Source organism: Dromaius novaehollandiae, chromosome 2 (genome assembly GCF_036370855.1).
Source record: "Dromaius novaehollandiae isolate bDroNov1 chromosome 2, bDroNov1.hap1, whole genome shotgun sequence".
Lineage (NCBI taxonomy): Eukaryota > Metazoa > Chordata > Aves > Casuariiformes > Dromaiidae > Dromaius > Dromaius novaehollandiae.
In genome coordinates this window covers 107,736,837-107,762,868 of record NC_088099.1, presented here as the reverse complement: position 1 = coordinate 107,762,868, position 26,032 = coordinate 107,736,837, and the positions used below count along the sequence as shown (strand labels likewise).

Genomic DNA, 26,032 nt, shown 5'->3' with positions numbered 1-26,032 from the left:
CTATCTGAGGGCTTCTCATTGGCGCAGCGGAATGCTTTTCAAAGAAGGCGTCAGGCTGCTCACGGATGGTTGGAGGGCTCCACGCTGCGTGCAGGGTTAACCGAGCGGCCAGGGGGAGGGGACTGCTTAGCGGTAGGGGGGGGCCGTGGCCGTGGCTGTGGCCGTGGTCAGTCTGCTCACGTCACCAGGCGGTGGTTACACGGCGCCCCGTAACGGCCGTGAGGCTGCGGCGGGCGGGGCGGGAGAGCCGGCTCGCTCGGCAGCTCTGGAGCAACTACGTTCATAGGGCGCCCTGCACGCGTTCAAGGACGGGCAGTGTATTCACCGGCGGGCAAGCTGTGACACGAGTTACCTAACCGCACCTTTGGTCAGGTTTCAGTTGCTCGGGGTTGCGATTGATAAAACCGAGGTGTCGATCGCGGCGTCATTAGATCCGCGGTATATGACCCTCATCCAGCCCTTAAAATAATCCCTGTAGCCAGCCTGAACTGCATGCGTAAACGCTTCGCTGAAATAAAAGGTGCTCGTGGTTTTGAACCCCACACGAGATTTAGAGTCTAAATGTGCCAACTTGCTTTGCTACTACGCAGTTTACCAGTCGGAATATGCAGTACCCTAGGCGGCCTTTCAGGTTGTCACGTGGCCCTGAAATGGGCTGTAGTCCTAAAGCTTCCTCTCCCAAGGTGGGCAAGTGTGTTTGGGGGGACGTGCAGTCGTTCTGTAGAGCTGTGTTTACCTTTAGAGCTCTTTACCTTTGGCAGCAGTTGGCCCTTGCACCATGCAGGTACGTTTAACTATGGCAAATTAAGGGTAACATGGTGATGAGCTCATTATTTACTTAAAGCGTAACTTCACTTACAACATAAACGTACTTTCTCTGAAGTCGTAGGTTACGATAAATCATACTCACGCCCTAGGCTGTCCCTTTGCTGTGAAAACGTTTTAATGTTAAGAATAAGCAGGTGTTTGTTACATGTGGAAAAAAGGTGGCTATTGTTGTACAGGATTTGGCCACACGTGCTGATTGCCTCCCGTTAAGCATCGTGAGTATTACCAGTCACGTCGTCTCCCACATTTCCCTTCAGGCAACACAGTCAGCTTTCCCCTCTAGACACAGTGTTACTCCTACCACAATCTTCCACTTCTCAGTGACTCACAGCAACCCGGCAACCGGCAGCTGGGACGCGGCACAAACGGAACTAACTTGCACCTCCCTTTAATCCCCGTCGCTGCAGCGAGCGCTGCCGGCCCGCCAGGAGGCAGGCTGCAGGGAGCCGATGGCCACCGTTCCCGGGGCGCGGCCTGCCCTCGCCGCCCTCCGTGCCCGGTGCGCGGCGCTGCACCGCGGCCCCGGCGCGTCCTCGCGCGGGAGGCCGGAAGCGGGAGGCGGGAAGCGACGGGGTGGGGAGGGGTGGCGCCCCTGAGGGAGACCCGCGGCGCCGCCTGAGGGGCCGCGCCGCCCTCGCTGCCGGCAGCTTCGGGGTGTCCGTGCCGCAGGCGCTTCCCCACCGTGGCCCCTTGATACTCCTGTATTTTTTATATTTATATTTATAATCACATTGCAGTGTGATTAGGGGTTGGGGGGGGTAGTTACATGAGGGAGTTAAAAATTGCAGCATGTGACCTATCATAACCCAGATCCCTTTCCCTAAGCTGACACTTGGCAAGCTGTTCTGTACCACAAAATGGGACGACTCCGTATTTCCTCGCTGAATAACCATACCGTTTTTTAGATCCTGTCTCCAATTTATCACAGTCATCCTAATGGGAAGTGTGCCTGTAGTCTCTCTCAGCTTTCCAGTCGTTTCCAGTTTTAATGAGGAGGATCCTTATTCCATCATCCAGGCCATTATGAAAATACCAAATACTGCCTCCAAACTCTGTGATTTACCATTCCATTTTTACTGAAAACCAACGAGAAGTGTTTTCCGACTAAAGTCTTGTTCAGTTTGGCAGCCATTCTATAAGGTTTCCAAGATCATACTTTCCTATAAAAACACTTTGAGTCATCAGCCTCTAAAGATGTAATTTCTCTCCCACCCATACGGTCTGCTACCTGTAAAGAAGGCAATTGGGTTATTTGATGTGATTTAAACTTGATAAATCTATATTAAGTGTTACTTCTCTCTTTTTTTTTTTCCTCCCCTGAAGGGACAAACTACTTGCAAGCTGTCACATTAGCTTTTATTATCACTGGGAAGATTTAACTTAACTGAATCCAGTGAGTGGTTCCCAGAGGGGAGTTGTCCTCAACCGGCAAGCGGTCACTGGAACATTACAGCATGTGTTTTACAACATCTTTACCACAGAAATCCCCAGTTGGGCATTTGGGGTTCTTTTAAACATTATGAAAGCTGAGGACCTGCCCCTTCTTTTCTGTGTTCACAAAATAACAAAACCTCTCATTCTTTTAAAATGGTCTTTTCCTGAAAGCTATAGCTTCTGGAATTTTCTGATGAAGTGATAATCTTGAAGGCATTTAAAAAAATCTGCTTATGAGTAGACAAAACTTGAAATGCATCCTTTAAGGATGAAAAACAAAGAAACAAATATTTTTCTTTTAAAATTGCAGTTAGAAAACACTGATATTGTGATTTTCTAGCATGTGACTGAGATTATCTAGCTCTTAAATGTATTGCACTATAAGGAAGGCAAAACAAAATCAGAACAGCAAAGTTGTCTTTGGCATTGTTCCTCAAAAATGTTTCCGGATTGTCATTTTTGGTCATGATTTACGAACTTGCTCTATCAGGTGACTTCACCTGGTGACTTCACAACCTTTGCAAAACAAATTGCTTTATGTTTATTGCTTTCTTGATTGCTCTGGTAAGGCCAGTTCAAAAAAGTTTCTTCAGGGTTTGCATGTGCTCTGTATACTAACTTCTCATAAGATATCAGATCTTGTGCACTTCAAGATAATAATAGTGGCCTGAGCCCAAAACTGCCTCATGTTCTTGAGCTGGAAATATAGTCAATAATTGTGTGAGAGAGTTTTGTTAGAACCACTATACACCTAACCATGTTCCAAGTGGCAGGTATGTTTTCTTGATGTTTTGATAAATGTGCAGCAGTGTATTTTTAAAAACTCACACCAAAACAAAATGCTGTTCTTCATACACTTCTTTGGGAGCAAGAATGGGAGAATAAATTGTCTGTGATCGTTATTAGCGATATAGCTTAATGCAATTCCGGATTACTGCAGTTTGGAGTACAACAACATGAGAAGGTACTCAGTTTTACATAGGTTAGAATACAACATTCGCCTGTGCTTGAAAAGGGAGGTGAATTTAATCAGGGAGCACACAAATTTTCTGTTAACACTAGGAAGGAGGCCTGCTCGGGGAAGAAGGAAAAGAGGGGGGCAAGATTTCCTGTGTGGGTCCATGTCTCCCATGGTTCTCATTCTCTTCAACAGATTGGCCCTGGTGTTTGTATGACTTGGTGAGGATATTTTGTTGAGCTTCTGGCAATTAAACTTTCTCTCCAGACAGCAGGGGAGCACTTCACGGAGGGATTCCTCTGCTCATGAGTCCCTGGTAGACAGCAGCCCAAACACAGACACAGAAGAAGATGTAAGGGATGCTTTTGTCCTTGTGTTTACTCTGAATATTTTGGCAATTGCAAAAAAAAAAAAAAATTGTTTGGAAGTATGATATATTGTATATAGTAAAAGTATGTTTAATTGTCTGTTATAGTTGACTGAATTATGTTATATTGCCTACGTAATCTTAATCAGAAGACAATTAACTGGTTATTGGTTTGCCTGATATCATATACTTGTAAAGTTCTCCAAACAAGTATCTGCCTTATAATAATGAAATAAAATATTTCTTTTAAGATCAAACTGCTGCTAAGGGACAATCAACAATAGAACATGAATGACACTAGACATCAGTCTCTGTTCTTTGTCAGTCTTCCTGAGCTACAAAAACTCTGTGCCATTACAGTAACCCTGTGTTCCCAGTTGCCAGAAACTGAGATAAGGAATACACAGATAAAGATGTGCAGGTAAAGAATTTTGAGGGCTATTATTTTCAGAAGCTGTTGATGGTCGTTATTCAATGATTTTATTAGGAGTACTAGTAGTTAACTGTAATAAAATCAGCAAAAATCATAATAGCAGTATATTGTATAGTTGCGTGAAGTTATTTTTTGGCTCGCTATTGAAAAAAATCCCCTTTTTCATTATGTTTTAAATGTGATCTGGTAAAACTAACAAGACCTCCTACCTGGAATTAATAAATAGTTAAAATTACTCTATGATCACATAAAAAGCTAGAATACTTTAGGTATATCTTCTGAGCTCCTGCATTGCTTTATGGAGGTTGAGACTGAGTGAAGAGAATACTCATAAAGCATATGTACATTCCTTAATGCACACCAAGCATTATGCCATTCTCTTTACCAGGAAGGGGAAGAAATGAGGAATTCTACCAAAAAGAACAACCGTTGGGATATTTTATTCATTTGTCAAAGACCTGCAGTCTTTGTCTTAGACCACTGTGGGTGGGTTAAGAGCGAAGTAACTTGGCTACACCAACATACTATACTGAACCGCTGGAAACTAATTAAAAATGTAATTTTATGTTTGTAAAAGGTACGGAAAATAATGTAAGCTGAGAAAATCATGTACAGAAAATTATTTCTGAATTTTTTCAAACTTTTTTTCTTTATAGACAATTATTATTTATGCATCAAGACATCCTTTCTGCACCTGTCGTTGGAACACTAAGTCAAATTTCAGTTGTAATGGCGGTCAGTAATCACTGTGTAAATAAATATATGCAGTTACATATACAAATACATTTTAAAAAATGTTTGAGGACCAAGTGTAGATTAAGTTATATTATTTAAAGCAAACTTTTATATATATGCATTAACAATGTAGATGACAGCTTATGTCTTCTATTATTTTCGTAAAGTGGCCTTTCCAGATGCTGAATCTGTTGTGGAACAGAATGGGCTCAGTTGGTAAGATGCCACGCAGTTCACAATGAATGCAGCAGGGTCAGGGTTCTGCCTTTACATTCTAGGCAGTCTTTTGCTTGCTTGGTAATGTATCTTTAGCTGGAAATCAGATTACACTTAGATAAATACACAACTCATTTTAGTTACCGTTCTCCTTTAAAATACAGGATGTGGTATTTACTGTAAGTATTCCCAAATGTGTTTTTCTAAGGCAAAGATACTGATGGGCCAGACTTAATTTATGATTTGCTAAAATATCCCTTTAATGCCAGACACTTGAAGACTTCTTTTTTTTTTTTAGATAGCTTTTTACAAAACTGGAATATGTCAAGCATTTATAGAGAAACAAGGAGCTGCCGTAAGTGCTGAAAGATGTCACAATTCTTAAGATTATTACGCTTATCTGCAGTTGCTGTTGCCAAAGACAAGTATTGAAAATTGTTTCTTTTCTTGAAATCTGCACTGCAGGAGCCAGGGTTTCAAAGTAAAAAGCATCTGTCCCCTAGCCAAAATGTGACTTGGAAATCTGGTTATAATAGGGATACTTTATCAGAGACAAAAGTTTAAAAAAGAATTTCCTGAGCAATTTCAGTAGAATTGTCTGCTGCAAGGGAGTCCTAGTCCTTTCCAGGGGCATTAGTATTTCACCTAAAGGCAAAGACAGACCTGCCAATTGGGCTGAAAACCTGTAGCTCCGCCTTTGGCATGATCCTGTGAGTTCACGTCCTGCAGGTCCCATGATGGGGGTGCTCAGACAGCTGAACTGTGTCCCCATTCATGTTTGGGCTATATCCAACCTTGATAGAATTGTCTCAGAGAAAAAAAACACAATGTACAGAAGAAATGGAACCCATGAGCTTAACAGCTGATATATTTTTAGACTGAGTATTATGCATATGTTTTGCTGTGTTCTGTTATGCAATGTTTGTGTTTTTATGAATGTACATATGGACGTACTAAAATTGCGAAGTCAAAAGACTTTTGCAATTGCAGCCAGTAGCTCTACTGATTTATTTGTACAGCCAGTGGGATGTATTTTTTCTTGTTCCCAGATACATAAATGCATATTTGTATTTGGAAAACATACACTGTTCATAAATGTTAACCGTATAAAACCACTTTATATTGATATGTGTAACTGACTTGTCATCATTAGATTTTCCCACTCCAGCAAATTAATAACAAATATATCGAATAGCCATGAGCTGTAAGCAGATCCTTGCAGGATCTCATTAGAAATATCCTTGACGGTGTATTAGTTAACTCTTTTAACCTTTTTTAATTGGTTGATTTTTTGACTAATGCTAATTATCAACTGAATGCTATGCAGGACAGAGTCAAATATATTGCAGGCAAGTAGTACTACTGGATGAAGAGAGACACATTTATCAAATGTTTTTGTGATTACAAGAGAACATCTCTAATCTTGAGTTTGACAGCAGAGCTAATATTTGTAAATTTTGGGTGTCATGGCCATTGTCTGGAAAGAGATGTGCGTCTAGTAAAGTAAAGTACTCCATATAGTTCAATTCATCTTTTCCTCAAGTCCATTATCAGCCCTGTGAAAACATTAAAGGAATTGTGGTGCACTTTACATTGATGACCCATAAAAATCTAAATGCCTACATCAAATATTGTGCTAACTTCCTGCTGTAGATAAGATGAAGAGTAAAGATGTTAACATTTAGTAGGATTTGGCCCCAAAATACGGTGGTAGTATGTTTGATAAAATGTTGACTGAAGCCTTTTAAAAATCCATTAAATGATTACTATTATTCTTCTTTTCTCACTGATGTTTTTAGCTGGAAGCACCAGAAAGAGTTAGTCCAGCCATTCTCCAAACCTGTCTCTCCTACACACTGATAGCCAGACTTGCACCCAGATGGAACAAGGCCGGTCATCTCTTGGTGCAAGGTATTTTTACTCACCTGGGTCAGGGATCAACCATTTGATTTTCAGTTCTTTATTATCGAAAAGAAGGAAGGACCTGTCAGACCATCTTTCATTCTACCAAGCTCAGTCTTACTAGGTGGTAGTTCCTTTACCTGACATCTCTCTAGTATTTGCCATGTAGGACAATCATGACTTACTAAAGTATGGAAAAATAGATGTGGTTCAGATAACTATGGTGTGGTTTCCTTATTAAGTAAAGCAGTTTTGTAGATCATTCCAAATATAGAGAAAAATGTATAATTTGTTGTATTATTCCCAGTCACAATATTAACAGATTAGCTTATACAAATAGCTGTTTTTCAGTATCTTCAAAACATACAGCTCTCTGAAATGAAATCAACTTGTTCAGGAAGAGCAGCTAAAAGTAGAGAGCTAGACTGGTATACAAAATTGACTTCACTGAACCAGACATTGACTAACAATGTCCCCCTGGGACTTGCAGCCTGTCTAACCATGTATGTTGCTAAAGCTGGGCAAAACAGCTAAAGCTGAATAGATCTGCTAAGAAAAGAGAGAGTTGAAAGAGGTTCTGCTTCTTCCTCCAATTGTATTTGGCGTAACTCTCACGGAAAGTTGATACAAGCTTTCAATAATCTTAAGGACTTGCTGAACCAGCTAATACGAAGCATGGGATTCTGGTTTCAGTGGCAAAGACACCAGTTTTAGAGTCTCTGGCTCTCTTTATTTGAAGGATTATTTTCATCTTGGAACATTTGATAGGTTTCTTTTACAGCACGTCTACATGATCGGTTGCAACTATATAGCTAAAAGGGAATAAAATGAGCAGTACAGGGACAAGCAGTTGGGAAGTGGATAGGCAGCTGGAAATGTTCCCCTGAGGAATTCTTTGAAAATAGGGCCAGAGTAAATGTTGAGAAAAAGTAAAGGTTAGATTTCTGTCAGTCTGTATAGAGTACTAAAGAGTATCTTCACACCCTCAGTTCTTTCTGAGATACTCTATCAGTTTCTTCAGAGTAACAGTAATAATACTGTTCTCAGTTTTTGTCATACCAGTAAGATTAAAAAGTGTTCATGTAAAATACACATAGTAGTGCTAGAGTCACTTACAGTCTATCAGTTTTTAATGGTAGATGGTAAAATATATAGTAATACTTTACCAATTTGCTTTTGAGCCTTAGGAATTTATTAACTGTTAGTTAAAATTAATTCCATGTGCATATTCCTTACTGGGAGAAAAATGACATGTAAGCAGTCTTTCTTTCTTTCATTTTATGTAATGGTTTAATGAAAAGTTAATTGATAGAGGGTTCTTTCTCTTTTTATAAGGAACAAACTTTACAGCAGTCCTGATACAAAAGAAACTGTGATCTCTCCATTTTGCATAAAGACATTGGGCATGTGTTTTACAAAATAATGTTTACTTATTTTATTTATTAAGGGAAGGATTTTTTGTCTCATTCAGGAAGGCAAAATGCTGTTGGTAAGTACAATATTCTGTTAATTGTAAACTTGTGTGAGCAAGGTATAATTATGTGCTCTCATGAGCTAAATACTGCCATGGTCTTGTCTTTTCATTTTTCATTCTGAAATAATCTGTCAAAATACACTTGATGGCAGATGTTTCTTTATATGTAATAGTTGTCAGCTCAACTGCACCCTTGAAAGTCACCCACAGAAAAAGGTAATTTGTCTACTATTAATTTTGCTCTATGACCATAGATTGAAATTTACTATCAAAAAGTTACAATTACTAGAATTAAATGCACTTACCTAAAATCAAGACTCTTGCAAGAGATGTCAAAATTTCATAATATTAGGTAGGAAACTGAGCTAAAATGACTATGCTATATGAAGTTTGCCCTTTGCAAAATTTAAATCACATAGAGCATGCTGTTTAGCTATTGCAAAAAGTGAAAAAAAACTAAGGATTACATTTTCAGATATTGGAACCTAAATTTGCAATAGGGACATATACTCAGGAACATAATACATTCAGTCCTTGTACTTGCTAAGGGCTGGCAGAATATTCTAGAGAAGTGTCAATAAAAGCTTGCCTTGGTCTTACTGCCTTTCTTATTGATCACTACTGGATGCGCAGTACTGGGCTAGATAAGCCAATATTGCCACTGCTTATATTTGTATTAAATACATTTGCTTTGAAAATGGATGTTTGTGTATCCAGGATATGAGTATCAAGCATCCAGTTGCATGGACAGCCATAAGTTGTTAGGGAGGTCTGCCGTAGGGCTTATACCTCATTATTTTCACAGCTAAAATGCAATTAATTTCTATTTCCATGCTGAGAGAGTTTTACCTATTGATTTCCAAACTCAGCATTTCAATTAAAAATTATTCTAAATAAATGTTTGGTTTATCTTTTTGCTTAACAAATGGACTACAGATACACACTACTTTGGGCTTTGTTTTTACTTCAGTTTTAGAACTCAATGTATCAGAGACACAGCTTTGCATCAGTGTGGAGGCTTGCTCAGTCTGTCTGCCACTCCCTGAGGTATATAATAGTTATACTTTCTACAACTTTATTTGTCCTATTTATCTTTATTTTCTGTTCTCTCAGATGACTTTAATAAATATGGTGGGGATAGAAGTGCTTATTTCTGGTTGTATTAAGACAGTAATTGTATTAGTTGACTATATGCATCTATTCTAAGTGTGTAACATGCCATATTATATGCCTATTGATGCATTCTAGCAAGCGTACCAAACTCATCTTTGTAAAACTGAGATTATAGACTAATTAAGAGACCTTTGGAAAAATACTATCTGATTATAGTGTTGAGGTGTCTTTATAGGTTTCATTCTAGCAGTGTTCTCTAGAAGGCGTTCATAGTCTCGCTTTAATGTATAGACAGCTTTGAGTAACAAATGTGAAGCTACAGATCAAGTTATCAGCACTGCATAGAAGATCTCTGTATATCATTTTTCTGGAATCTTCTCTGTTTTCTATGCAGCTTTCAAAATATGGGAACAGTCGATGCTATTTTTGAGAATAATTAGTAAATGCTTTAAGAAATCGTGGTTAGGATTAAAAAAAAACTGTCTTTCCTGACAGCCATGTCACCTTTGCCGAATATGTTTATACATATAGGGGCATACTTGCCAGACTTGCTGGTTTCTTCCAAAATAAGCATTTCTGATCTGAAATCTTCTTTTTTAGAAGAGAAGAACGGGATTTCCTCTTTGATTTAACTGGACAGCATAAATATTAAAGATAGTTTTATGAATCAAATTCCAAAAGTACACAAAACAATGATAGAAGTGATCACAATGTGATTTCTTTACCAGTTTGGTCATTTTAATATTCATGCCTTTCTACTTTTCTAAAACAGAAATGGCAACATTTTCCTGCCAGTGAATTAATGCAAACCATGACAGATCATAGAGAGAGAAAATGCTTCTAAAATCTAAGTGTTTGGTTGGCTGCTACAGTCAAACATTTCCTTTGTGAAAATGTATGGTGTTTCTTGAACTGCTCACGGGGTAAAGGTGTATATCTTGTTATTGCTGTTGCTGGGGACTTTGCACTTGATTAGGTAAGCTGACAACCTAGCGACTAGGTTGTCAAACATGAGGTTCTGAATTAAATTTAAAAAAATCTGCAGGAAAGTGAGAGAGCTTGTAGTCTGAGGAATTCCTTCAATGCCCTTACATATTAAAGCACTTTAAATAAAATTTAAATCTCACTGATTTAAATAACCTTTAAACATTTTGACTTACATACCTTTTGGAAGTGTAGGGTCTAACCGTGGAGATAATATGCTTCTGAAATAAGCAGTTAATGAGAGCTGATAAATGAATACTAATGTAAGACCTTCAGTGTATTTTGATACAAATAATTATTTTTGTGCATTTTGATTTTGTACTGTTGCAGAAATATTTACAAATAACTTTGTTTTCTGTTTTAAGCTGGGAGAGTTTGCTATTTCAGGAAACATCTTAAAGATATTTGACAGCAATGAAAACATAAGTATTCACAGACATTCCATTTTAAGTAACTGGTGCTATGTTTTGCCAAGGTAGGAGTTTGTTTAAATTCCAGCAGAAACAAATATTTCCTGGAATATTTGCTATGCAAATTGTGGATATGATACTAGTGATAAAAGCAGTTCTGTTTTATAGACAATTTTACCTTCAGGAAGCCATTTTACTTTTATTGTCTCAGTGTTATAGAAAAAGAGAAAGAAAAAATAATCAGTAGATGATAAATTTGACATTTAAATATTATTTTGATTTTAGTAATCTGCTACTTTGTCATGTGTAAGAGCTTTTTCTCAAATATAATTTTAGCAGAAAGTGTCTATTTAAGGAAAAAAAATTCTCCTTTTGCCAGAAACTACCTCTGTTTTCACCACTGATTTTTATCACAGCAACATAGAAGTAATATTTTTTTTGCCTCCTGTTCCACACTCATTGTAGTGGTATAACAGGCAAGAAGCAATCCATCTTGTAGATGCCAAACTCTCTTCCATATTTCAGGAAAAATATGAACGTTGCTGTTTTTCTGTCATTACGGATACTTGTCCTAAACGCATGAGCTAAAGATAATAGTCCTCAAAACATAACAATAACCCATAAATATTTTCAGTGCCAAATATGAGATTAACTTTTTTTTTCCCAAAAGTCCAGTGTATTTTCAACTGTGCTATATGACATCCTTTCTAAGTATCTTTTCTTTATCCATGCATAGCATGAAAATGGGTCAGATCATCAGCATCAGCCACATAATTCCTCCAGAATCTCCTTTCCATTCATATAAAGACTTTCAGATGCACTGGAAGAATCTGGTAAGAAAGGATACACTATTTTTTAAATTTTCCCTCCATCTTTTTATTTGTTGAATTTGTATTTTTAATAAATGTTTGTGTGGGGGGGGGTGTTTTTTTTTTAGTATGGATATATTCTTCCAGAGAATTCTGAAGAGACAAAAACATACTGCAGTGTTTACTTCAAGCCAATAGGGGAAAGATTTTTTACGTATCCTTTGTGTATATTTTTGTTACATCTCTTTCACTACTCCTCTAGCTAAGGTCTAAATTTTCTTTTTTGAATGTGCTACATTTACTTCTTGCATAATTTCATAGAAGTCAGTGGAATTGTTTCACTAGGTAAATTGGAATGAAATATTTAGTTGAGTCTTTCTGTCTTTCTTGTATTGAGTAATCTTAAGTCAGATAGATTGCTTTGCCTCAAAACTTCTGTAAAGACAGTAATGCCATTCTAAACAGTGTCCTAAAAGGAAGAGTTAAATTAATGCTATATGTTGTTTCAGTAAAAAAAGGCTTAAAAAGATGCATTTTAAAGGGAATTTTCCTGCTAGGAAAGATTAGACTAGAGAATACTCAAGTTGAGCAAGGCTAGATTAGTATGGTATAAACATATTAAAGTCCTCTAGCTTCTAAAGCTTTGCTCCTTTAAGAAAATAAGTGCTTTTGTTCAGCTTTTTGAAAAAGCTTTAAACATATTCATGCTTTCTTCCAAAGAAGATGATTCAGAATTACAGAAATGTAAAGAACTGTGTTATGTACCCTGAACACTTATTCAGGTACCCTTTAAGTTGCATTCGAAGTCAACCAGTGCAGTATTTCCCTAGAGCAGACGTAGAAAGTGTGTTGAACTCTTTTCTTTCTGACTTGAAGTCTAATCTTTCATATCTGTGTGGATTTCCAGTAAAGGTGACAAGTAAAGCACTTTATGCTATGCAGGAACTCTCCAGAGCTCTAGTACGTGTAAAGTCTTTTATATACATGTTAATGACATGTACATTTGTTTGTGGTATGAGGTGGTCTTTATCATATTCAGAACACAGTAAGAGCATAATAGTATCCTTTTTGCAACAACCAACTATTAATATTTTAACCTTTAATTAAATGTGTAATTTAATATTATATTACTATTTACATTGTTATGGTCTTGTTTGCACAAGTATATACAAAAATTTTAAGTAATATTAATTACTTGCTATCAATGTATGCAGTTCTACCGTCCCTATTTACAGTTGTTTCCAGAATTTTCTCTCACCTCTTCCATGGTAATACTTTTTGTGCCATTTATTTCTAAAAAAGAAGCTGCAAAAAGATAAAATTGTGTGGACTTAGCCATTTAAAAACACTCAGGCTGCAAGTTTTACATTGTGGCAAGTGATGGAAAGGAGGAGAGTGATCTCAATTCTTTTCATTTGAGGTTGCAAAAAAGGCTGAAACTGAAAATTCTTTATTAGTCATGTTTGAAAGAAAAAATGCAGTAATTAATTCTGAAAAAAAACAGAATAATGACAGAAACTGCAGATTCTAAAATACTATAATCCTCTTTCAGAGCACAGTTCCTGTTTATGTCACTTCAGTGATCAAAGCTAGAAGGGCTCCTCCTCGTCTTCTGCAGTTTATAAAGACATTGAGACTATCTTTTGCTTAGACTACAGATGCTCTTAGAAGTCATAAAAGACAAGGAGAGTAGTCAGACAACTCTCTGCAGACCCCCTGAAAGTGCTAGGCAATACCAAATTGGAAAGCACTAAACCAAGATAATGACTATAATTTACGTCTACCCTTCTGCTGAGAAATATGATATTCCCAGTGTAGCTTATGAACAAAGAACTGGGGGAGCAGAAGACAAAATTAATTGATAGTGACCACAAAATATTTTTTTAAAATACAGATCATTCTCTTTCAAAGCAGGAAACTGTGTGGTTTATATTGTGTTGTATACTGAGTTTGTATCATATAGTGATGCATCAGGTGGCACTATGAGGTATTTAAATCCAGTTCATTCAATTTGGCAACTATTGTTGTATTGCAGGAAATAAAATCTAAGCCTATGAAATTGGCTGGTGAGGTGGTTTGTGCAGCATCTCTAACCCAGGCTCCTCCAAAGAAAGAGACTTTGCCTAGAATTTCTTTATCATGCAGTATGGAAAACAGCCGCTGGATGGAGCATTTGATCAATGAGCCAAAAACACATACTTCTTTGAGTAGCAGTAAAGGTACAGGAAAGGTTAGCACTGAGGCAGCACAGAAATCAGTGAATAACAGGCAAATACCAGGAGTATCTGACTTATCAGTTCACTCTCCAAAATCTTTAGGAAGGCCTCAGAGTTCAGACTTTGACTCCCAAAGAAAAAGTATTAACAAAATTATACCTATTTTCAAAGGAAAGTTGATGCAAATGAATGGAAAAAACACAAGACAAACTGATGGGAAGAAAAGAGAAAATTCTGGAAGACATTCACCAATAAAAATTATGGCTGCTTCATCATCTGTGCTGGCAGTGTGCAAGTCCAGCATAACTCAGATTTACAAACCTGTCCAAAATGTGCCAGTCAAAAATCCTACTCACAGCAGTGTACTTCAGATAACAGAGAAAACATATGTAAAACATGGTATATCTGTATTTCAGTGGAAAACAGAGTCTGGTGGACAAATGACTAAATCTGATTGTTCTGATAACTCCGCTTCAGGGGGGAATTCAAGTGAAGTCAATCACAGTAAGACAAATTCTCCTTTGATACCTAAGAATGCTAGGTCAGTGCTTCAGAAATCAGACGTTAATGTGAGTCTGAATAAATGTGTGGCTCTTACTTCCAGTACAAGAAGGGGAAAAAAGTTTACGAGTCAAAACACCACACAGGTTCATGAGAAACAACAGAAGTCGAAGAAAGTACAATTGCAGATTTGTAGATTAGACAATGAAATGACAAATTCCAGTTTATCACAGCAACAAACAAGGAGATCAAATGAAGGAGCAGGGTTAAATATTCATGAATCTATCTTACATGATAGCATGTGCATAGACAAAAATGAGGAACATCAAGAATCATGCCATTCCAAGGACGACTGTATCACTAAGACAACCAGTCGTGATTCAAAAGTTAGCAGTGAGCAGGTATGGTGGATAACAGCATGCATTCTCCCTGGGTTTCACAAATGCAATATGTTTGAAAAAACAATAAGCAATAAAGAGCATGATTTTCATTGTGTTCTACCATCATTCTCTGTATAGTTTTCTAAATTTCTAAAGTATATGTTAATGTTTTCAGCCACTGCTGCTTTCTTTTTCTGAAAGGGAAGATGACTTGCTTTGTCATCTGAGATAAATACTCTGATTTGGGATTTTTTAAGGTGGTATAATTAGTTTTCACTTCTTTAAAACTTTTTATTAAACCAGTTTATTGAGATTCGTGTAAAGGTAATATGATTAAAATGTCCATGTTCAGTCTGTTTTCATACAAAACTTTCAAACAAAAACATAAATAGCTCCTGGAAGGAATCTTAAATCTCATCAGCTGTGTGGTGCTGGCTGTAGCATCTGTAAGGCATAGTGTTATGGAAATTAGGCTTGTCGGCCACCATAACAGGGTCCGACCCTAGGTTCCCGCAAGTAAAGTTCAGAGCCAAATCAAAACAAATTGAATTTTAATCACACGCGTGCCATAATTACAGCTTGAGCTGGGTGCCTTCGAAGAGGGACCCCAACATAAACAAATCCTGGGCAATTATAGTTTTTTCAACTTACATTTCCCACCCCTCACATGGTAGTTAGACCAATAGTAATTTTTTGGTCTGGAGTCTCCTGCTCCTCATTGGGTCTCATCGTCATTCTGAGGTAAGCTGTTTTTCTCCTTATTCTTGTTTTTTGCGGTCTGCTGACGGTTGTACCTCTGTTTTTGTTGGGTCTTACTGTTGTGTCTTAAGGTCCTGAGGAGGAGGTGATTCTAAATCATAACAATTAACACTGCCCCAGCAGTGAGTTCGGAGTGTGAGACACATTCCTGCAGACACCCTCCCTTTCAGAGTGTGAGATGCAGGAATGCAGACTGCTTGTAACTTCCTTATCTTCCTAGCTTGAACCAGCTCTGAGGCCCTTTTCTTACTGGACTAAGTAAAAGTTCATTATTTTATCTAAGTGCGGCCTAAGGCTTCAGCAAATTTAGCTCCTCATGCTAAGCAAGTTTTATATAAGTTGTGCTAAGCGGCTACCTCTAGACAGTTTCAGTTCGCTATTCTTTAACACATACGACAAACATAAAAATTTTGCAAATACAAGTTTAATCAGAATTTCACTAAATCACAAGTTGCAGCAGGGGAAATTCCTACTGGCCATAAAGGAAAAAAAATTCTTCAGAGTGAGAGAGGTTAAGCACTGGAACAAGTTGCACAGAGAGGCAGTAGAACTGTTATCCTTGCAGATTTTCAAAACTTGACAAGGACCAAAGCAATCTGATCTGACTTTGCCGTTAGCTTTGCTTTGAGTAGAAGTTAGGACTAGCTGACCTCCAGAGGTCCCTTACAACCTAAACTTTCTATGATTCTGTGACTGTATTTCAATACAGCAAATGGCTGAACTGATTTCAGTGCAATTTTTGTGTGAATGATATCCCACAGATTGGGTCCTTGAATTAAATGTGTCGCGCTTATCACTGTTTTCACCTATAAAATGTGATTTGGTAGATAATTTCAAATTTGTGTTATGAGGGCTTCTTTTGCTATTCCATGATTAGAGTTCTTCAATTCTGTTTTAGTTCTTAAATGCCAAAGCATCTAGAAATAAAAAGCATCAGATTATTACTGTATGACAGACATGGATTAGCTGTTAGAATGACAAGACATGAAGCAATTTCTAACAGGGATAAATAAGGATATCAAGATGAAGCTTGGTTTGGGGAGCAATTAAATTATCTGTATAATTCATATTGGTGTTAAGTATTGATGGGTTGCATTGATGAGATCTGACAGACAAAATGTATTAATGAAAAAGTCAGTCATTTTAACAAGTAGAAAAATGCTGGATTTCTTCCTAATGAAGGTATGAACTTTTATACTTTAAGATTTTTACAGGGAATGATCATCTGGCACTGACCTCAAAACTGACTTACTCAATGAAGGACAGCAGCATGGAAGCATCTGTAAAGAAAGATTGTGTCAGAAGAAGGCAGGTAAAAAAACCACACAAACCCAACCCCCTCCCCCATCCCACCTCCACTGCCGCCTTTCATCTGGTCTACAGAGATTTAAATTAAGAGCTAAAAAGGCAAATACATGTTTTGTCATTTTAGTATATTCCAGTTAAAGCAGGGAAAGCAACAAAATCTTATTGACCCTGCTCTGAATAAAATTAGCATTATCCATCAGTTATGTTAAATATTATTTCAAATGTATATTTAAAATATTTGTTTTCTGCAAAAGATGGTACTGAAATGAAAAGGTTTAATGGTGTTACTTAATGTAAATATGTTTTTGAAGAGGATTTTCTGGTTCTACAGAAAAGTTTTATCCTGTCTAATGTAAATGTATCCTGGGCATTTTCTTTGGCTATATAAGTGTCTAAAGTGTATAATTGTTCCAAAATGCTAATTGTAATTCATTCCGAGTTTTTAAAATGTATATTCTCTTAATTATTTAATATATTTCAATTGCTATTACATTGCTAGAAAGGGTCAACAGCAACAATTAAATAGGCTCCTCATACCGTTCGTATTTTTACATAGTTTCTCCTGTAGATGCTGGTCTCACGCTAATAGTATGTACTTCTAAAATCCTCTTCCATTTTTTTTTTCATGATTCTTAAATATTGTTGTTATCCACCAGCGGGCTATACTTCTATTTATAAATATCAGTTCTTGAATACTTAGTAGTATCTTCTCTCTCCTTCTCCTTACAGCCACATTCTTAATACTTTTACTATCTAAAAATTAGGCAGGTTAGTGAAGAGCAGGTGCCAAGCCTCCAAAGCTCAGTATAATTATATTTTCTTACATAGATATGAATGTATTATTTGTGCCACTAGCCAACTGAAAATACTGTGTGATAACTCCATAAAATAAGCCAGAATGCAGAAAACTTGCACACACTTAACTCCCTTTTCGCCCAGGTTCCCTTGCCTTTTATGTTCCATCTCAAGCAGCCACATGACCGTTTGAGGTCTCATTACCTGTGTTCAGCATAGTGCCTTTACCTAGTCCTATGTTACAATATATAAAGTTACCTTGTCAAGCCTAGTCATTAAGTGTTGATTAAGAACTTAAGAATATGTAGCCATAGTTCAGATTCCTTGATTAGATTTGCATTTCTTAACATTAAATTTCATTTGTCATCTTTTTGTTTTGACGTTTTTAAACTCAAATAACAGACAAGTCTGTAATTTTTAATGGTAATAAAAAGTACAGTCTGTGCTATCAGTGCAGTTCAGAAAGGGCCAGGACAGCAGCCTCAAGGGCTTCCTACAGGAACACACTTATACGCTAGAGGTCAGGCCATAGCAGGGAAGAGAAGGGCTGATGTGCGAAAGACGGGCCCAGTCCCTTTGAGCTGGCCCAATCCATCCACATCTGGGAAGGGCCCTTTCATGGAGCTATGACAGAGCCACTAGTTACTGACTCAGCATTGTAGATGCTGCAGCGGTAGAGTCACGAGTCAGTATTACAAAAAAGGAAAAAAAAAAGCAATTAAAATCCTGTAAGTATAAAAATTCCAACTTCTGGGGTTTGACTACTAAAGACAAGAGTTCCACTATAATACGCGTTAGGTGCTAAAGTCCCTTGCCTGCCACTGGGAATGACAAACATCAGCCGTGCTAGGGCTTGTGAGCATGGAGCTAGCTCCACAACCTGGGCAGCCTGAGCCAGCAGGGAGCTTGTAGCTGGGCTGGTTGCACGGCTGGGCTGGGGAAGTGGTACTGTCCTGCCCTAGTCATGAGTCACAAGCACCCTGTGCCACTTCTCCCTCTCGGGGAGAAGCTGTGAGTGCCACCGGTACCAGCCTGAACCCTGGGAGCTGCTGTTGGGAAGTGGCAGGAGGCAGCAAGTCCTCCTCGTCTCCCTGCCATGCTCCCAGCATGGCATTGCCACCGCTGGAGCCAAGTGCCATGGATGCACGGCTCTGCAGAAGCTGGACTCAGCTGGAGTCTCAGGAATAGGAGTACTTGCCTAATGACTGGCTAGGGATGGGTTCACGAATGCTCTTTCATCTAGCTCCTCCTCTTTCCAAAATAAAATATAATGGTGCTGAATCCTGCTGTTTGTCATGGGGATACTAGTTAACACTTCTGTGAAAACTGAGCCTTCATCATTATCTCAAGTTTGGACACCAAAATTGATCAATGTTTCTGGAAGTCTTGGCTGCCAGTACTTATAAGGGTATTTTCAAAATAGTTTTGGTTTTAATTATGTACCCATTGCACATATAATCCCACTTTAAAAAGTATTTACATTGATTAATGTAAGTGTTTATTTTCCATTTCTGATACCTTTCAACTAAGCATTTCACTCAAAAAAAATTTCTTAGTTGAGCTGTTAGCTTAGTGTTACTACTTTGTTTGCTTTACTCTTTTTTTGTTGTTGTTTCTTGTTACAGAAAGAAGGCGGCTCTTCAAAGTTAAATAAAGCCAAAAGAAGTAAGCCTTCTGTTTAGGATGTTGTGGATTACTGAAGGAAAACTCTGGGTATGCTCATTACAAATTTGAAAGGGTTTTTTTCTCTTTATTAAAATCATATTACATGTTTATAATAGCTTCTTCTGTTATAATGGATTATGATCATCCTATCAACTATCTCTAAAGGAATCACTTCTGTAAATGAGGGGCTTCCAGAACAAGATAATAATGTAACAGAATCCAAGATTCTTGGTTTCTCTGAACACTAGCAAATAAAGCTTTGCTTTTTTGTGAAAAGAAAAAAGTAATGTTAAATACAAAGGCATCTTGTCCTTAGTAGTATGCAGAATCCTGCTTAAATCTCTATTTTGATTGGATCTTTTTTTTTCTGCAAACTAAAATAAACCTAATTTTTGTGTTGCTGAGTTTCATTTGAGTCTGAGCTAAAGTTAAACCATATAACCATTAATGTGAAGCTATGTATATCATTTAATATTGTGACATGAAATAGATTGGCTAGATGCTAAGATCTAATCCAAGGACAAAATGGCCTGTTATACAAAATGAATAAAAATTAGTTTTGTAGCCAGATATTTGAGCTAATACTGCCCACATCATGAGAAGTTGTTGATGTTAGCTTTGCAGGACAGAACAAGCTTTTCCTTTGAATATTAAGGATATATATACCAAATGAAAAGCACTAGTGTTATCGATCTACTAACCTATTGCAAGTTATCAGTATTAAGACATGCTGGAAGGAGTAACCTATGCAGTTAACTGTTTCAGAGAAAAGTGGAAGTATATGCATTCAAAAGAAAATATAAATGTAAGTAAGATAGTCACACAGACACAAGTGGACAAAATGCACATTATAGAAAACAAATGGAAAACATAATAACAAAGAAGCAGAATATAATCTCTAGGTCCTTTAGTCTGGTTTTTGGCTTCAAAAACATGATAAGAAGTAGCTAACTGTGCATTTTATGCCTTTCCATTCTTTGTGGTGGATAAATTTCCTCAGCTGAACATACAGTTCAGTTGTCTGCTTTGCAGACAGGAAAGCCCATTCTATGAATGAAACCGTAATTCAGGATTCAGCATATCCTGTTCCTTGGTCTAGCATTTCATCTGTCCTCATTTCAAAAAAATCTGACCTCTTGCTTCAAAGCAAGACAGCTGAGGTATGGTCCTTCTTCAGAAGTGATCTGTATTAGCAGATTCAGCATAGATACCTGTAGGTCTGGAGTCTGTGACTTTCACGAAGGACTGACAAACTGAAATGGTGTCTCTAAGAGATGAGTTTAGAATAGCCAGAACTTTTTTACTTTAATTTTTTTACTAAATAAAATATCCCAACCTCTTTATTATTTATGAGGTAGGTGCCACAGGATCAAGTTGATTGTGTAGGGAATGCTTACACCTAGGAAAGAAAACAGTCTCCTCCATAAAGTGTTTAAAATATGATTTCTAAGAATCCCATTGGTATGGGGGTCTTCATTGGTGTTGATTACTTAAAACTAGAGCTAAAATAACTTCTGCTATTGGATCGGTGCCTACAATTTTGATACTAAAAAGCTTTGCTCTGAATTTCTTTATGATGTTTTAGTACACTTGCATTCACAATACTTGTTTTCATTTGAACACTTGAGAATTACTTGTAAGTTTTCAAATTTACTGTGTTGCAAGATTTATGGGTGAGAAGTTTTTACAGTGAAATTCAATGATGTAGTCTACAGGAAGGACTTGGATCTGTAATTCATAAGTGTTAATTTTTTTTTTTATTTACCATTTCTTGCAGAAAGGGCCAGTTTTTATGACTAACGTGTGCCAAGTTGCACAGTCTGCTAACTAGGCCAAGAAATCACAATATATTCTTAATTTTCTTCTTGGTTTTATTGGTGAAAATAGGGAGCATGTTAGTAAAAATCAAGGTTATAAAGCAGTATGAGAGAAGCATATGACATTTTGAAATGTCTAGCATTTGATTCTAGTACTAAATCATTCTCATTCATTCTGTTTGTATACATACATATACAATCCCCACTCCTTGGAGAAGGGCTTGAGCTTTTCCTTGGTGTAAAAGGATTTATTAGATATTAAATGTAGGGTTCAATCTGAGATTAAAACCCATGTATTCAGGGTGTGGCTGTACACCAGGTGTGTAAGTTCTTGTTCTAGCGCAGTGGAACTCCAGAGCTGCTGGGCTGCCCAGGGTGTTGGGGGGACGGCTGCAGAGTGAGCTTTGTAGAGTCTATTGGAAAAGTTTACTAGGTTTCCATTGAATCTCACAGGAGTTTTGACATCTAGGACATATGTAGACACCTGAGTGTAAGGTGGTCTGAATCTGGAGCTGAATACCATCCCGAGAGTCAAATCTAGTGACTAACTGGGTAGCCTTCTTATAGCTAAGTCCTGCATGATTACAAAGTTTTCAGAAGAGGTTTATAGATTTTTTTTAGCAATTTTACGTATACATTTGAATTAAAAATAGAACCTGAAGAAGTTTATTATCCTATGCCTAGTTATTCATTAAAGAAGGTTATCCTGCTATTTTCAGGATCAAAATTACTGATGAAAGGTCCTAAGACCAATCAGGAAAGCAGAGCTTTCAAAGGAGAGTATAAACTACTACAGAAAAATGATTTAAAAAGAAGGACTGGAGTCGTTACAGACACTGTAATGTTAGGTGTTAGGATAGACATACTCAAAACAGCAGAGTTGAAGTTCCCAAACCCTTTCCACTTATCACAGAACTCTTTCTGTTGCTCTACCCCTGTCTTATCGTATGATACAGACCTTTGGTTTTAGTTGCCAAATTTCATTTAGCAAATGAGAAGCTAAAAATTCATCAGATGTAATAATAGTATTATTTTACATGAATGTAATTGCTACCATTGCTGAAAGGATATCATATGAACACGAGGTGAAGGCAGGGGATCCACACAACCAATTCTCAGCAGTTTTGTATATAGGCACTAGACTGGACTGTTTCTTCTAAAATGTGGATTGCCTCAAGCCAACATTTAGGAATTTCTCTTCTAATTGGAAGGATGTGGTATAGAAATTTCAACAAAGCCACCTTTCAAGTGCTTTCTTGATATGAAATACTAAGCTAAAATAATACCTTCCTAGATATCATATTAATGCAATAGCTTGATCTGGTTTTATGAATGAAACAGTTTTAGACTTAAAAAATGCATGGAAATTGTGTAGAGTGAAAATATTTCTGAAAATGTTTAGACTTCCAGTGAAAAAACATCTTCTTTATGACAGTGGGAAATTCATTTCCTAATCAAATCTAGTGTCAGAAATAACCTTTGAACTGCATGCACTAGTGGTACCTAAATACCTGAGCATTGCTCAGAAAACAGATGTTACCATAGCATTATTGCTATTACCCTGTCCATTTTTCATTGCTGCGGGATTGTTCCAGGTTATGGCTAATCTAATTTACTGCATGGTTGACCATTTAAAAATGCTAAAGAATGGTTTTTTTCAGATTCCGTCTGTTACTTTCTTGTAGAACTGAGAATGTGATTTAGTTACTTGATGTCAGCTGGTTAAGAAAGTGTGAATACAATTTGGCAGTCAGAGCTCCTTCCTCCAGCACCACTACTGCTTCTAAAATTTTTAGATACTTTACATGTAAAGACCAGAACATAAGAGGAAGAATAAAGCTGAAATAGTATACAATTACCATAGCTTTATCAAGGACAGATTTTTTTTCTTGTTCTATGTAAAAATAGAAAAGTTTTTAGTATGCTATAGATACTGTAACAAAATGAAAACAGAATGAAAATAGGAATGTCAAAATACAGTGGCTTTTGTTTGTAGGTTGATCATACAGTTATGAATTGTCTTTTTTTTTTTCTTTTTTTTGCAATCTAAACTTTTATTCTATGTTTTCCTCCATTCAGGTTCCCAAAAGGGCATGAACTGAGGCTTTTCTGGGCTTCGTGATCTTTGCTCTCTATATTTCACATCATTGGTACCTGTTTCTGGATGAAAAACTGAGGGTTAAATGCCCACATCCAAGTGAAACCATATATCAACTCCTCCAGGCAGTTGAAGTTAATGAACCTCAAATGGATTTGGAAATTTAGCTAATTGCTTAGAGTTTTGGATTCATATTGTGTCTGTCCTAGTCCTTGCTACATACTTAATCACTCTTCCAAGTTATTTTGCAGTTTCAGGTCTGGCTTTTTTATGACATAATTATACTTAATTCTTTGGTACAATATCTAGGGCTCTTTGTTTCATCAGTAAAACGTTTCTAAATAAATTCTCCTTGTCACGTCAAATGGTTGGGAACTAAGTAGTACCATTTTTATTAGGGGAATAATCTGAATGCTGTATTTGATTCCTGCTTCTTTAATTCCTATTGCAATTTTAATGAGTTTCCATTCTCAGAGGTGAAACTGATATGGAAAAGATTTTTCTAAGTTCAATTGATAGCACCCTTCTTAAGCAATTCACAAAAAAAAGTATTGCTGCCATTTGAATAATTTTATCAGAATAAATATATCTTCAAAGACCTACTTGAAGATGTAGTTACAAAAATGTGTACATATATATATATACACACACATATGATTGTTGCCCCGTAATTGCTGTTTTTAAGTGAATATTTTTGTGTTATGTAGATATTCAGAAGTAAGTGTCACAACACCAGCTTCTGTGCTCAATGGATATACACACCTGTAGTTTAATATTTGTTTTGGATATACATTTGCAAAACCTGTTTCCTAAAGGAACTGGTACACTGGAAATTTGTGTTTTATGAAAACTATCTTCTTTTATATTGCCATAGTTGTGTTTTGTATTTACCTCACTTTTCAAATTAGGATTTTTCCCTACTGGAATCAAAATTTCTGTTTTGTTTTTTGTTCTCAAATGATGGCTATTAACATAGCTCTAACTTAATGGCATCAGTAATCAACAGCAAGTGGGCACATCAACAGAATATGATTTTCTCATAGGTATTTCTCATGTATTCCTCATATGTATGTATTTCTCAATACTCATATTACAAAAATTAGAATAATATGCTCAAAGTTGTCATCTAGGAAAGAAATCAAATCATATTTACATTTTGCCTGGAAATTGGTATACAGAGCTATTTCTCAAATGCTTTAGAATAGTTATTCTTTCATAGGTTGACTGTATTTAATTGATCTTTTTCTTGTCTTAAAATATGAAAAAGCCTGACAAGCAGTTGCATTTATTTTATATTATATGAGCTAGTGCATGATCTGAACTATTTCCTATTGTTACTTTTTAAAAGCTGCCTGTTGCCAACGTTTGCTTTGTATTTTATTGTAACAGAAGTTATTTTGCATTATTCTTGTATTTTAAATTTTTATATCATTTTATGTTACCTATTATAATACTCAAGATACAAAAATATAATTATTGCAGATCTGATTTGTTCCTGTTAAATTAATGAATAATTCATATATGCCAAGTTGATTGATAAATATTTTCTGGGGGGGGGGGGGGGGGACATGCCTGTTACTCTGCGCCCTCCCCCTGCCCCGTAAGTGCATATTAGTGTGTTGATATTGAGCGGAAACTTGCTGGGTGCAAGAGTGGTGGTGGAAATGCCACTGCTGGGGAGGAAGGAATAGGGCTGTGGCTGCCTTCAGAGGGGCTTGGGGATGCTGAAGTGGCCTTTGCTGCTATCTGCCCCCTCAGCGTTTCTGTGGAGGGGTTGTAGGAGTCTGTCTCAGGTTCTCCTTTCAATCAGTTCTCATCAACTGGCAGGATACCCCCGCTTCTGGCAGGTACTTGAAGCTGTCAAAGCACAGACGCCCTCAACATCTAGGATCACCTGGAGTCTCGACCATCTCCACGTGTGATGCCTGCAGGCTTGATTTGTCAAGATTAAAGGGAAAGACTCATCCGCCTGCCCCAAAATATCCAAATGTACATCAATAACAAGCGGAAATGTGTAAGATTAAAATAATCCCCAGGTGTGAGAAAAATGGTAAGAGGTCACACGGCAGAAGATATCAGCTGCCCTCTGACAGTTGCCGGGTTTTATCATTTTGTCTAGCTCTTTAATCAGATTTCAAGTCATCTGACTATGTTTATGTCTAAGTCAATTCGAATTTACATTCGAAAATGCTTTCTTTGGCCATAGCAGTATTCAGAAAATCTCAGCCAAAGTGTATGTAGTGATTTACATTATTTGGTAAATATGCACTGCCAGAGAATGATATTGTTTATCTAGCATATTTTCGTATTTGGTTAGTGTTCTTTTTCTCCCCAGTCTTCACAGATTTAGGACAAAGGGACTGTTTATATACTTAAAACTGGCCTATGCTCAAGCACTCTGCTAAATCTGAATGTAGAGGTTTACAGATTATTTTATGGGTGCTTATAACAGCAGGGAAACTTGCTATTTAGTTCCTTTCATGCAGGTTTTGTACCAGCTTGTGTGCTTCATAGCTGATTTAAAAACAGTCACATTAAGGCCTCTGAAAAAAAATGTGTCATTATATCACACAATAATTTAATAAATACAGTAATTTAATAACTTTGGCTGTATGCTGTTTTGCATCAACGTGTTGGTCCTGTGCTTCAGGGAGAACTGGGAACTGTAGAATTTTTGTGGCATCTCTTATAGGAAATTCATTTGTTGTGGTGCTGAAAAAGATGCAGTGTCATTTCTTTTGCAAAACTATGTTTCGCTAGCCCACAGACAGCACAAAGCCATGGCTCAACTTCTCACCTAAAACTTTGCAGCCGGGCCCAGCAACTATGT

General features: G+C 37.2%; 1 protein-coding gene across 1 annotated transcript; it reads left to right on the top strand.

The window, feature by feature from the left end:
- The first annotated feature begins 175 nt into the window (after nucleotides 1–175).
- C2H18orf63 (chromosome 2 C18orf63 homolog) lies at nucleotides 176–24,690 on the top strand. Its single transcript, XM_064507134.1, has 15 exons — nucleotides 176–784; nucleotides 3,488–3,572; nucleotides 3,839–4,008; nucleotides 4,677–4,755; nucleotides 6,771–6,882; nucleotides 8,321–8,362; nucleotides 9,318–9,394; nucleotides 10,810–10,919; nucleotides 11,591–11,687; nucleotides 11,792–11,877; nucleotides 12,446–12,629; nucleotides 13,699–14,781; nucleotides 16,724–16,831; nucleotides 19,248–19,335; nucleotides 23,184–24,690. The coding sequence occupies exons 3-14, from the start codon at nucleotides 3,875–3,877 to the stop codon at nucleotides 19,302–19,304; spliced, it is 2,169 nt and encodes a 722-aa protein (XP_064363204.1). The 5' UTR covers nucleotides 176–784; nucleotides 3,488–3,572; nucleotides 3,839–3,874; the 3' UTR covers nucleotides 19,305–19,335; nucleotides 23,184–24,690.
- Nucleotides 24,691–26,032: the final 1,342 nt, after the last annotated feature.

Bases quoted from the DNA above. Each gene is read 5' to 3' on its own strand.
- C2H18orf63 (XM_064507134.1), top strand. From the start codon at position 3,875: ATGAATGACACTAGACATCAGTCTCTGTTCTTTGTCAGTCTTCCTGAG. The intron at 4,009-4,676 runs GTAAAGAATTTT...TTTTCTTTATAG, and splicing joins ACACAGATAAAGATGTGCAG to ACAATTATTATTTATGCATC. The intron at 10,920-11,590 runs GTAGGAGTTTGT...ATCCATGCATAG, and splicing joins TGGTGCTATGTTTTGCCAAG to CATGAAAATGGGTCAGATCA.